The sequence below is a fragment of the Marmota monax genome, unplaced genomic scaffold (genome assembly GCF_021218885.2).
Source record: "Marmota monax isolate L192 unplaced genomic scaffold, Marmota_monax_Labrador192_F-V1.1 WCK01_AAM20220418_F8-fsc00008, whole genome shotgun sequence".
Classification (NCBI taxonomy): domain Eukaryota; kingdom Metazoa; phylum Chordata; class Mammalia; order Rodentia; family Sciuridae; genus Marmota; species Marmota monax.
This window is the reverse complement of record NW_026694432.1, coordinates 19095895-19108086: the sequence shown is the minus strand read 5'-3', so window position 1 is coordinate 19108086 and position 12192 is coordinate 19095895. Positions and strand designations below refer to the sequence as shown.

At 39.6% G+C, this 12192-nt stretch overlaps 1 protein-coding gene and 1 long non-coding RNA gene across 6 annotated transcripts in view; one reads left to right on the top strand and one right to left on the bottom strand.

The window, feature by feature from the left end:
- Phactr4 (phosphatase and actin regulator 4) overlaps positions 1–6939 on the top strand; it is a 102638-nt gene extending 95699 nt beyond the window's left edge. For all 4 annotated transcript variants that reach the window (XM_046468424.2, XM_058571007.1, XM_046468421.2 and 1 more), the window contains 3 exons: positions 1158–1295; positions 2158–2234; positions 3917–6939. In XM_046468424.2, the coding sequence (XP_046324380.1) occupies positions 1158–1295; positions 2158–2234; positions 3917–3932 (231 nt within the window). In that variant the 3' untranslated portion in view covers positions 3933–6939. The remainder of the gene's footprint in view (positions 1–1157; positions 1296–2157; positions 2235–3916) is intronic.
- The window catches only part of LOC124109735 (uncharacterized), a 34915-nt gene extending 22746 nt beyond the window's left edge, over positions 1–12169 (bottom strand). The window contains exon 1 of one of the 2 annotated variants that reach the window (XR_006857084.2): positions 12066–12169. This is a non-coding gene — a long non-coding RNA (uncharacterized LOC124109735). The remainder of the gene's footprint in view (positions 1–12065) is intronic. The other variant, XR_006857085.2, reaches the window with a different exon arrangement.
- Between the last annotated feature and the right edge of the window lie 23 nt (positions 12170–12192).

Here is a 12192-nt window from a genome sequence, read left to right as displayed (position 1 = left end):
TTTTTTTAATTTTAAGATGGGTCTCACTCACAAAGTTGCCTCAGACTTCCAAGGTGCTGTTATAACAGGCATGCACCACCATGCCTGGCAAATACTACTTAAAATTTGTAAGAATCCCCAGAAGAGCAAGGGATCTAGATATTCATTTCTGGAATTATCCTATTTCATCCTTTCTCCTGGAATGGAGGAATTATCTTTGATAATTAGAGGCCATCTTCAGATTGAGCAGGTTACCTGCAATCTTAAATCAGTTTGTTAAGGAATCCTCTACTTTGTGTATTGTTGATGCTGAAATGAAATGCACAAGAGCCTTGCTACTCAAAATGTGGTCCATGGAGTGTGGCACGGTGGCACACACCTACAATCCCAGCGGCTTGGGAGGCTGAGGCAGGAGGATCACAAGTTCAAAGCCAGCCACAGCAACTTAGTGAGGACTTAAGCAAATCAGCGAGAACCTGCCTCTAAATAAATATAAAAAAGGCTAGGAGGCTGGGGTAGTGGCTTATTGGTAGAGCGCTTGCCTAGCATGCTTGGGGCACTGGGTTCAATCCCCTACACCACCTAAAAATACATAAATAAAGATATTGTGTCCATCTGCAACTAAATAAATAAATAAACAGATAAAAAAGACTAGGGATGTGGCTCAGTGGTTGAGTGCCCTTGGGTTCAACCCCCATACCAAAAAAACAAAAATGTGATCTGTGGACCAGCATCATTATTATCACCTGGGGTTTTCTAAGAGATGCTTAATGTCAGGCTCTACCCAAGACTCAATTAATAAGAGACTCCATTTTATTTATTTATTTATTTATTCTAAAATGTTTTTGGTATTGGGGATTGAAGTCACGGCCTCAAGTATGCTAAGCTTTACCACTGAACTGTACTTTCAGCCTAGAATCTACATTTTAACCAGATCCCTGGGGGGATTTGTATGTATGTTGATGTTTGAGAAGCACAGATTCTAGCAGTGTTTCTCAATCTTAGCCGTGCAATGAAATTACTTAAAAAGAAAAAATTCTGGGGATGATACCCAAGAATTAATAATGGTGAAAGCTCCCCAGGTGATTCCAGTATTAAACAAAGTTTAGAGGCAATTTGAATGCATAAGTGATTGCTAATTCCTGGCATAGAGAACTAAAAGATTCCATTTCTTTCAGCTCAGTCAAAGGCCAACTGTGGCTGAACTACTTGCCAGGAAGATTCTGAGGTTTAATGAATACGTGGAAGTAACAGATGCTCAAGATTATGACCGGCGAGCTGACAAACCTTGGACCAAGCTGACTCCTGCTGACAAGGTAACTGTAAAACATGTAACATATTTTCTTTCATATTTGAGAGCATGCTCTCTTTTTTCTTTACTTGAAGGATGCCAGGTACTAAATAAAATAAGGAACCATAAAGCTTCTAGTTTTGATATAATATTAAACTTCAAATCAAGATATAAAATCACAGGGTATACAACCAAAATCTTATACTAATGACTCCACCACCAGCATTGATAGAAGAGGAGGAAATCCCTGCTGTATCACAAAGTGAAAAAAACTAGAAGGAAACAAAATGTTTTAAATTTTGTTTTATTTATTTGTGTGTGTGTGTGTGTGTGTGTGTGTGTGATTGAATCCAGAGCCTGATGCATTAAAACACATTTGTTGAATGGATTTGGAGTGGTATAGTTCAGTAATTACACACATTTATCGCAAGGTTATCTCTTAGTTGCCCAGGTTGATCTGGATCTTTTAGTCTTCCTGCCTCGGCCTTCTAAGTAGCTGGTATTACAGGCTTGCACCACTGCATCTGGCACACATATTAACTTCTACAGTAGGAAAGGCATTTTTACATGCTGTGAAAAATATAAAACTAAAATCTCTCTTCAGGGTTTTCAATATTTGGATTTATCTTGTCATTTTAGGTTTATTGTGAGATGAATTGTGTCAGAAAATGATGTATGTTAGGTTCAGAGCTTGGCTTAATGTGATGTATGTTAGGTTCAGAGCTTGGCTTAATGTGTGGACCTGGATTTATTTTCTTCCCTCTGTGTTGCCTGTCAGGGACTCAGTGACTCTCAAAGTTAAGCACAATAGGGAGTAGATGGCAAATCATAGTGCTGTACTACAGCAGACAGAAAATGCTAAAATCTTTTTTATTTCTACCCTACAGGCTGCTATTAGAAAAGAATTAAATGAATTTAAAAGCTCAGAGATGGAGGTTCATGAAGAGAGCAAACATTTCACACGGTAAGAGCCAAAAGACCAAAAAACTATAAGCTAAGTAAAATTTACCCCAACAAACAAACATACCAGAGCTGTTTAGGTTGGAGAACTCTAGACTAAGGATGTAGATCAGGGCTAGAGCGCTTGCCTAGTATGCACAACACCCAGCACTATCCCCTGCACCACAAAAAAAAAAAGAGAGAGAATTCTAACATCAGGAGGCTGAGGCAAGAGGATCACGAGTTCAAAGCCAGCCTCAGCAACTTAGCAAGGCCCTAAGCAATTCTATAAGGCCCTCTCTCTAAATAAAATAACAAAAAAAGGGCCAGGGATGTGGCTTAATCCAGTACTGGGGGGGTGGAGGGAGCAGGGGTGTCGCATGTCACATGCAACTGAGGGGAATTAAGAGTGGAAAAAAAGGGGGGGGGGAGAGGGGTGAGAGGGAAAGGGAGGGGGCAGGGGATTAGCAAGCATGGTGGAATATGATGGACATCATTATACAAAGTACATGTATGAAGACTTGAATTGGGTGTCAACATACTTTATATACAAACAGAGATACGAAAAATTGTGCTCTATATGTGTAATAAGAATTGTAATGCATTCCACTGCTGTCGTATATTTAAAAATAATAATGAAATCAATAAAAAAAGAAAGAAAAAAATCATTTTAAAAAAAGTGGAAAAAAGACTTTTTTGGGGGGGCGGGGTGGTTATTGGCTGTTGAACGTAGGGGTCTTTACCACTGAGCTACATCTCAGCCCTTTCTATTTTTAATTTTGAGATGGGGTCTTGCTAATTGCTTAGAGCCTTGCTTAGTTGCTGAGGGTGGTCTTGAACTTGGGCTCCTCCTGCATTATAAGCATGCACCATCACACCCAGCTAAGAAACATTTAAAAAGAATATAACATTTCAGGGGCTGGGGTATAGCTCAGTTGGTAAGAGGGTTTGTCTCACAAGCCCAAGGCCCTGGGTTCAATCCCCAGCACCAAAAAAATAAAAAAGAATATGATATTTCATTACTACTGATAAGAAAAGTTATCTACATTATTTGGTAACCTTTCTTTTGAGCATCTATTTTAGCTACCATCCAAAGTACATGTATGAAGACTTGAATTGGGTATCAACATACTTTATATACAAACAGAGATATGAAAAATTATGCTCTATATGTGTAATAAGAATTGTAATGCATTCCACTGCTGTCGTATATTTAAAAATAATAATAATAAAATTAATAAAAAAAGAAAGAAAGAAAAAATCATTTTAAAAAAAGTGGAAAAAAGACTTTGGGGGGGTGGTTACTGGCTATTGAACCTAGGGGTCTTTACCACTGAGCTACATCCCAGCCCTTTCTATTTTTAATTTTGAGATGGAGTCTTGCTAATTGCTTAGAGCCTTGCTTAGTTGCTGAGGGTAGTCTTGAACTTGGGCTCCTCCTGCCTCAGCCTCCCCAGTTGCATTATAAGCATGCACCACCACACCCAGCTAAGAAACATTTTTTTTTTTTTAATTAGAATGTAACATTTCAGGGGCTGGGGTATAGTTCAGTTGGTAAGAGGGTTTGTCTCGCAAGCCCAAGGCCCTGGGTTCAATCCTCAGCACCAAAAAAATAAAAATAAAAAAGAATATGATATTTCATTACTACTGATATAAGAAAAGTTATCTACATTATTTGGTAACCTTTCTTTTGATCATCTGTTTTAGCTACCATCGTCCATAATGCTGAAGTTTGAGAAAGGAACTAAACAACTTCTCCAAAAACCAGGACTGCTTTGCTGCTTGTTTCCAGAGTGACATTATGGAGGGAACTTTAGCACTTCCCCCGCATAGCCAGAATTGCATCCTCTGGGATCTGGTTTTGGAGTGAACAGCACTCCTATGAATGTAGCCTTCCACTGGAATGGATTCTCATGTGCTGCCCCTGGGGGAAAAGCCAACACTTCATCAGTACTTTTGAACTTTTTAATATAGCAACATTCTTGAGGGGTTTTCCCTCACCAGCCACCAAATTTCTGAGCCACTGGCAGGTTCTGAGTTTTATTGACTTTTCCACACCCTTGCCCCAAAATTACTGCCTGTGCTAAGGCACAGTTTGCACCATTAGCCTTACCTGCCCTGCCCTAATTGTGAGACCCACTTGTATAGGCACTAAATTCCAGCCTTCAAAAATAATTGGTTGTGGGAAAATTTTCTAGAGGCCCCAGCCTTCTGGAAAAAGGGGTCCCCACTTCCAAAGGATGCCTTCATACCACACTGGGATGTCAATTGATAGCATTGCACTGTACCTCTTGTAACACAGCAATATAGTTCTCTTCAGGCACACGCGTCTGAGGGGAAGCTCAGGATCTGACATGTTCCTCCTTTTTGGCACTTGTCATCCTAATTTTTATTTTTAAATGATTTTAAAGAAGTAATGGGGACTTATGTTTTTCCTGTTCATTAAAGTCTGAGCTGCAACCAGAATGCAAGTTGGTCAAATGAGAAAGCGTGTATATTTTTTTGTATATAAAAACAAGAAAAGGCCTTAACATTAATGCCAACTTGGCAGAATGCTGACTGGTGGTTTAAATTTTATAGGCTGTTGTACTTTTATCGTACCAAATACTGTAAATCACTTCAACAAGTAGTAAAGCAGAGTTGTAGACATGCTGGGTGAGCACTTGTTTGGTTTCAGCCCCCATACTTCCAACCAGAATCACAGCAAGATCCTAAGGGATGTGGGGTGCTACATGGGAAAATGTCTTTGGAGAACCACAAAGGAGGGGCATGTTATGGCTCACTGCCCTTCTCTAAGTGCCTTTTGCCCTCTCCTTGCTGCACATTCCCTCTTCACTCTAACACTATTCTCCTGGCATTCTCTGGCAGCTTCACTCACTGTTCCTTTTCCACGCTGTAGCCAGCGTTTTTGGTGCCTAGGAAATGGCTTAGTCCCACCCCATTTTGTAATTGTAATATATGTTAGTATAATTTCTTAAAATAAAAAGTTTGGTTATCCTATTTCCTTCTCTTTTTTTGGTGGTGGTGACGGGGGGGATTCGGGATTGAACCCAGAGGTGCTTTACCCCTGAGCTACATCCCTAGCTCTTTTTATTTTTATTTTTTTTTATTGTGAGACAGGGTTTCACTAAGTTGCTTATGCCCTTGCTAAATTGCTGAAGCTTGTTTTGAACTTGGGATCCTCCTATTGCTGGGATTACAGGTATGCACCCCTGGGCCTGGTTCTTTTTCATTTAAATTAAATGGACATTTCATTTAAATGGACTGGGCTAGTTTAGTCTCAGTAACCACACTGAAATCATATGCAAGTTTATTTTATTTGCAGTGCTGGTGATTGAAACCAGGGCCTTGCAAATGACTGGCATGCACTCTACCACTGAGCTGTACTTTTTTTTTTTTTTTTTTTGCGGTACTGGGGATTGAATCCAGGACCTCATGTTGTATGCTAAGCAAGCGCTCTACCACTGAGCCTCATCCCACTTAGTATCTCCCTCTTTATTCCTATTCACACTGTAAGTGGAAGAAAGAGACAGTTTTTATTTAACTGATGAATGTGGACTTTTTTCTTCACTGTAATGTTTAGGAAATTGTAGCTGTTTTATAGGTTTCTTTCTGATCTCTTGTCATTTGTTCTTGATTTTTCGTTTGTTTCTTTGTTTTGGTGTACTAGAGATTGAACCCAAGAGTGCTTTACCGCTGAGCTACATGCCCAGCCCTTTTTTATTTTTTATTTATTTTTTGTGGTGCTGGGGATTGAACCCAGGGCCTTGTGCATGCGAGGCAAGCACTCTATCAACTAAGCTATACCCCTAGCCCCACTTTTTTATATTTTGAGACAGGGTCTCACAAAGTTGTTGAGGACCACATTAACTGCAGTCCTCCTGTCTCAAGCTCCTGAGTCACTGGGATTACAGGTGTGTGATACCATGCCCAGCATCTATCATTTTCTGTATGTAATTTTTGAGTAGATTTTTCTTCTTTCATGTTCACATCAGATTTGCTGAAGAATGAGACCATCAGGTCAATACAAAAAAGTCAAAGTGAATTTACAAGGTAGTATTTTCTCTCTGTGTAGGGATTGGGGTGGGAGTTGGAGTTCTCAATTACTGTCAAAGGTTTTATAAAGGCTATGGAACAATACTAGATCTACATCTCTTTGAAGTTCATTAACATTTGGAGTAATTGAGGTAAAATCATGAGAATTGTACTAAGTCTGTTAGAGGTCTGGGTATATGGTGGTCACAGATAAACTGCTAACTTGACTCTTAACCGTCCTGTCTTGTTGGTTGGGAACTGCTTGGCATGTGCCTGCATTCTCTGACTTGAAATGACATTTTCAAACCCTTCTTTGACTGCCTTTCTTTCCCTTAATGTGCCAAGCTTAAGACAAATTTGACTCCTGAGCTACTTGTCTGCCTTCTATGTGCCATCCAAGGATTCTGATTGATCTTTCATCTCATTTGTGTTCTTTAGAAACAAGATACTTTGGGTGTAAAATGTGTTCAATTGTTTATTTAGTTTTTATGTAAATAAAAATGGATTTGTGTTCCCTTTCTGTGTAAATGTGAAGTTCACAATCATAATGTAAAAGAAGAAATAAAAGCTGTATGTTGTACTTCAAGATGCTGCCCTGATGTACAGAATCTCCATGTAAAATAAATAATTGCATTGTATATCAGTCTTACCATCAACATTAATTATTAAAATATGTTAGAAGTTTAAAATGCCAAGCCTTCTGGAATGTGTTATTTATTTTTTATGCTCTATTCCAAAAGATGAAAGCCTGCTTAAAAATTATATCCAAGAGGCTGGGATTATAGCTTAGTGGTAGAGCACTTACCTAGCATGTGTTTGCCCTGAATTCAATCCCCAGCACCACAAAAATAACAGGTAAACAAAGCCAAAAAAAAAAAAAAAAAAATTTTTTTTTTTTTCAGTACTGGAGATTGAACCTAGGGGCACTTAAGCCACTGAGACACATTTCCAGCCCTTTTTTATTTAGAGACCAGGTCTCCCTATGTTACTTAAGGCCTCTATAAATTGCTGAGGTTGGCTTCAAACTCATCCTCCTGCCTCAGCCTCTAGAGCCACTGGGATTACAGGCATGTGCCACCGCACCTGGCAAACCCAAAATATTGCTAATTACCCTATGTGAGAAGTAGGTGATGGGGAAGAAATAACCATAAGGATGTCAAATGTAGCCAGAGGTGAGAGTCAGTCATGTTTGTGTCTGCACAAATCCAAAAAAACAGCCAATTGTGACAGCATTGCACTAGGCATCTGTCCTGTGTAGCCCACCCCTAGCCAGTTAGTAAGTGATATATTCATTTTACCAGTGAAGAAAAGATGGCCAAGAGCTATGCTATGGTACATGCCTGTAATCCCAGCCATTTCGGAGGCTAAGGCTTGAGGATCAGAAGTTCAAGGGTAGTCTTAACAACTTACGAAGACCCTATGTAAAAAATAAAAAGGGCTGGGGATTTGACTCACTGGTTAAGCGCCCCTGGGTTCAATCCCTAGTACCAAAAGAAAAACTAAGATGAAGTTGCTTCCTGAGGTCAAAGCAATTATGTAATCATTTTTGAAGACAAGCACTTGTATTCCAACTGATTGCCTTCATAAGGATTTACTAAATGTGGGCCACATATAATTGGACCTCCAGCTGACATCACAAGAGGACAACTGGTTCTTCCTGTACTCTTGGCAAACAGCCCAGTTTAATACAGGTGGCCTCAGCAATGACTCACTTTGTACTCCTCACTTCAGAGTCTAGCCTTGTTTAGCACATTATCCTTTATCAAGGAGTAAAGAAACAGAACTGCTCCCAGATTTTCCTTTTATTCACCATCAAGAGAGACCTCGAATTGCCACTGCATGTTTGAGGTTAAACTCCCTCCAAAAGACTATTTGGACCTTGAGATCTTGTCTGGAGGTTCTAGCAGGGAAGCACAGCTACCCTTGACCTAAAAACCATCCTTCTCTATCAGGGAAAGTCGTCCTTCACCCAGCACACATGGAGCTGTGAGGGTGGAATGGAACATCCACCTAGCCATCCAGATAAGCCAAATCAACCCTGGTGATCAATGTCGCAGCCAGATCGCCTTCACATCCTGAAAGACTACTTGGAAAGAGTACATTGCCCAGTAGTCACAGAAAAAGAGAATGAATTTTGGGTTTTTGCGGATTTAGATGACTACTCCAGAAGAGGGGGTTTTTGGAAAACCATAATCAGAAAGGGCAGGTCTAGTGGATACTGAATGGACAGGGAATCTTGTAAAAGACTGTACAACAAAGGAAAGCATAGCTGGACACTGTGGCACATGTGTGTATCCCAGCAACTCAGAAAACTGTGGCAGGAGAATGGCAAGTCAAGTCCAACCTCAGTAGCTTTGCAAGACCCTGTCTCAAAAAACAAACAAACAAAAAAAGACTGGAAATGTAGCTCAGTCGTAAATCACCCTGGGTTCAATTCCAGTACTAAAAATAAAAGAACTTTTTGTCTTCAGTGTATCCCTAAAGACAAAACAGCCTAAAACACTGCTTCAGGATTCTAATTCAATTCCAGATCCAGGAAGCATGAAGGGAAAAGCAGGAACCACCAACAACCTGGACCTCTTGCGCCATCTATTGCCTTGTGAGGATATTGCTTATTTCTTCCTCCAAATGCTGCCCCCCAAAGCAGTGTTCTGACAGGAACCAACAAAATTTCCCTGTATCTGTTTCTTAGGACACACCCCTTTATTTAATGTTTATCTTCTTCCTATCCTCTCCACCCCCCTCAAAAAAATAATCCCTTGAAACTCCTTTTTTTTTTAAGGAATTGTCTCCATACTTTTTTTAAAATTTTTTAGTTGAACACAATACCTTTATTTTATTTATTCATTTTTATGTGGTGCTGAGGGTTGAACCCAGCACCCTGCACGTGCCAGGCAAGTGCTCTACCGCTGAGCCGCAGACCCAGCCCCTGTCCACATACTTTTTAAATATATATATATATATATATATATATATATATATATATATATATATATATATTTCTTTGGTTGTAGTTGGACACAATACCTTTATTCCAAACATTTAGTTTTATGTGGTGTTGAGGATAGAACCCAGGGCCCTGCGCGTGCTAGGTGAGCAATCTACCACTGAGCCATAATCCCAGCCCCTGTCCACATACTTTTTAAAAAAATATTTTTTCTAGTTGATGGACCTTTATTTTTATTTATTTACATGCAGTGCTGAAACTCGAACCCAGTACCTCATACATGCTAAGCAAGCACTCTACCACTGAGCCACAACCCCATACCCTTTGAAACTTTTTAAATTATTACCCTATCTTCTGCTTTTCCTGCACTCCCTTCACATAATCTGCTCTAACATTAAACTTAAGTTTCTATGTAGTACAAGCAGTTGAGCTCAATTATTGACAAGTAGGGGGAAAAAAAGTGATGAATTCAGTATGAAGGTACATGTTTGTAATTCTACCCACTCAGGAGGCTGAGGTAGGTGGTTCTTAAATTTAAGGCCAGCCTCTGCCACTTAGACCCTGTTTCAATTTATAGGGCTGGAGGTTAGAGGGCTCAGTGGTAGAGAGCCACTGAGTTGAATCCCCTGTAACATAAAAAGAAGAAATAAAAGTGACAGAGAAATCAACTGAACAGGTTTCTTAGCATCAATTTATGACCTCTGGTCTATACACACTACTTTCCCTATCTAAAGTCATGTTTGTTCAACTCATTAAAATCTAAACAGAATCTGAACTAGAATGCCTTTCTATAAGGTCTAGTGATTTCTCAGTCACCTGTTACGTTCTGAAGCTTATTTTCAGTTCATCTACTGTCTACTCTGCAGTATTTGAGGGCTTGAGCCACATCCAAGTCTTGGCTTCTGAGTCAAACACTGACTTGTTTGTCCTCTGATCATGCTTTCTATGTCCTGTCATTTTCTTCCCTGACCACATTCCCCCAATCCTCCAACTCCAACCTCTGTACTAAGGATTGAATCCACTAACCTACATCAGGAGCCCTTTTTGTTTTTATTTTGAGACAAGTTCTTGCTACATTGCTAAGGCTGGACTCAAACTTTCCAGACTTCTGAGTAGCTGGGATTACTGGTGTATACCAGCTTCAGCTGCCTTTTTGGTTAAAATTCATGTAGAAATGCATGATCTCCTATTGTGAATGTTGTTTTGGTTTAAGTGAGGAAGAAAAGGCAGTCTAGTGCAGATATGTAGTTGGAAAAGATGTCAGCCATTTTTCAAGTAAATATTACTCCATGATAAAATGTAGCATTTTAATTCACAATTCAATCATATAAATTCTTTTTCTAGCATGAATTACTGTGCTTTTGTTTTGTTTAGGGGGTACTGGGGATTGAACTCAGGTGCACTCAACCACTGAGCCACATCCCCAGCCCTTTTTTTTTTTTGTATTTTATTTAGAGACAGGGTCTCACTCAGTTGCTTAGCACCTCGCTGTTGCTGAGGCTGGCTTTTGAACTCCATATCCTCCTGCCTCAGCCTCCAGAGCAGCTGGGATTACAGGTGTGTGCCACTGCACTCAGCTCAACCACTGAGTTTTTGTATGCAGGAAGTGTTTTATGCTTACTTTTCACCTGTCACACAAAATATTACAGATAGATATTCAATGTCTGAGAATTAAAAATAATTTTTACATTCTCATCAAGAACAATTAAAGGTGAAACTCACTTTTTTTTTTTGGGGGGGGGGGGTAGGGAGCATTGCACCCAGGAGCAATTTACCGCTGAACTATGACTCCAGTTCTTTTTTTAAATTTTGAGACAGGGTCTTATTAAATTGCTTAGGGCCTTACTAAATTGCTGAAGCTGTCCTTGAATTTGCGATCCTCCTACCTCAGTCTAGCTCACTGGGATTACAGGCTTGCCCTACCATGCCTGACCCTGTCTCTCATCTTAAAATCTGGGTAATCATACTAATGTTTTAGAATTGTTATGATAGCAAAATAATAAATGTATAGCACTCAGAGCAAAAGAAGAAATACCATCAACCTTTTTTAGTCAATATACTTGGATGTGATGGCTGTCAACTTATCTAACAATACACAAAATTCTATCATTTTTTTTTTTTTTTGCGGTGCTGGATATCAAACCCAGGACCTCATGCATAAAAAGCACTCTACCACTGATGTACACCCTCATCCCTGTAAATATGTATCTTCAGGATTCTCTACTTGTCTACACCTTTATATTAGTAGGGTTTTGTTTGTGTGTGGTATATGCATAAAAAATTTACCATATTAATCAGATTTTTTTGTTTTGTTTTTTTAGTTTTAGGTGGACACAATATCTTTATTTTATTTTTATGTGGTGTTGAGGATCGAACCCAGCCTCCCGCGCACGCCAGGCGAGCGCGCTACCGCTTGAGCCACATCCCCAGCCCCAGATGGGGTTTTTTTTGTTGTTGTTTGTTTCTTTGGGTTTTTGTCCCCCAACCCACCTCATAATAGGAATCAAATCCAAGCCCTTACCCTACCACTGAAATACACCTTCAACCTCCATTTTAACGAGTTTTTCAGTTCACTATCATTAATTACATACCCACTGTTGTGCATAGGAAGTATTTAATTTTAGCCAATTCATATAGAAGCAATTCTTTCCAGTATAAATCAAATGTTTCTTTCACATGCGAAAGGACAGATCCAATTCCTTGAGACTTCTTGTGTTTTTCTTTTCCTATTTTGCATAATTGTTCCTATTCGTTTATGTGCCAGTTTCTCTACAGACAGAACGAACCAACTGAAGTAAACTTTCGAGAAGTAAACTTTCTATTTGTTATGAAAGTTTCCAGCTACACACGCACAAACTTGTTTCTATAACTTACATTACCCAGCAAAATCCCGCGCGAGGGCTCTAGTATCGCGAGAAGCCTAAAATCCCGGTAGGACTGTAGTTTAACCTCAGTAGATCCCAGCAGCCTTAGCGAATTTCCAATGCTCTATATGCTAGTC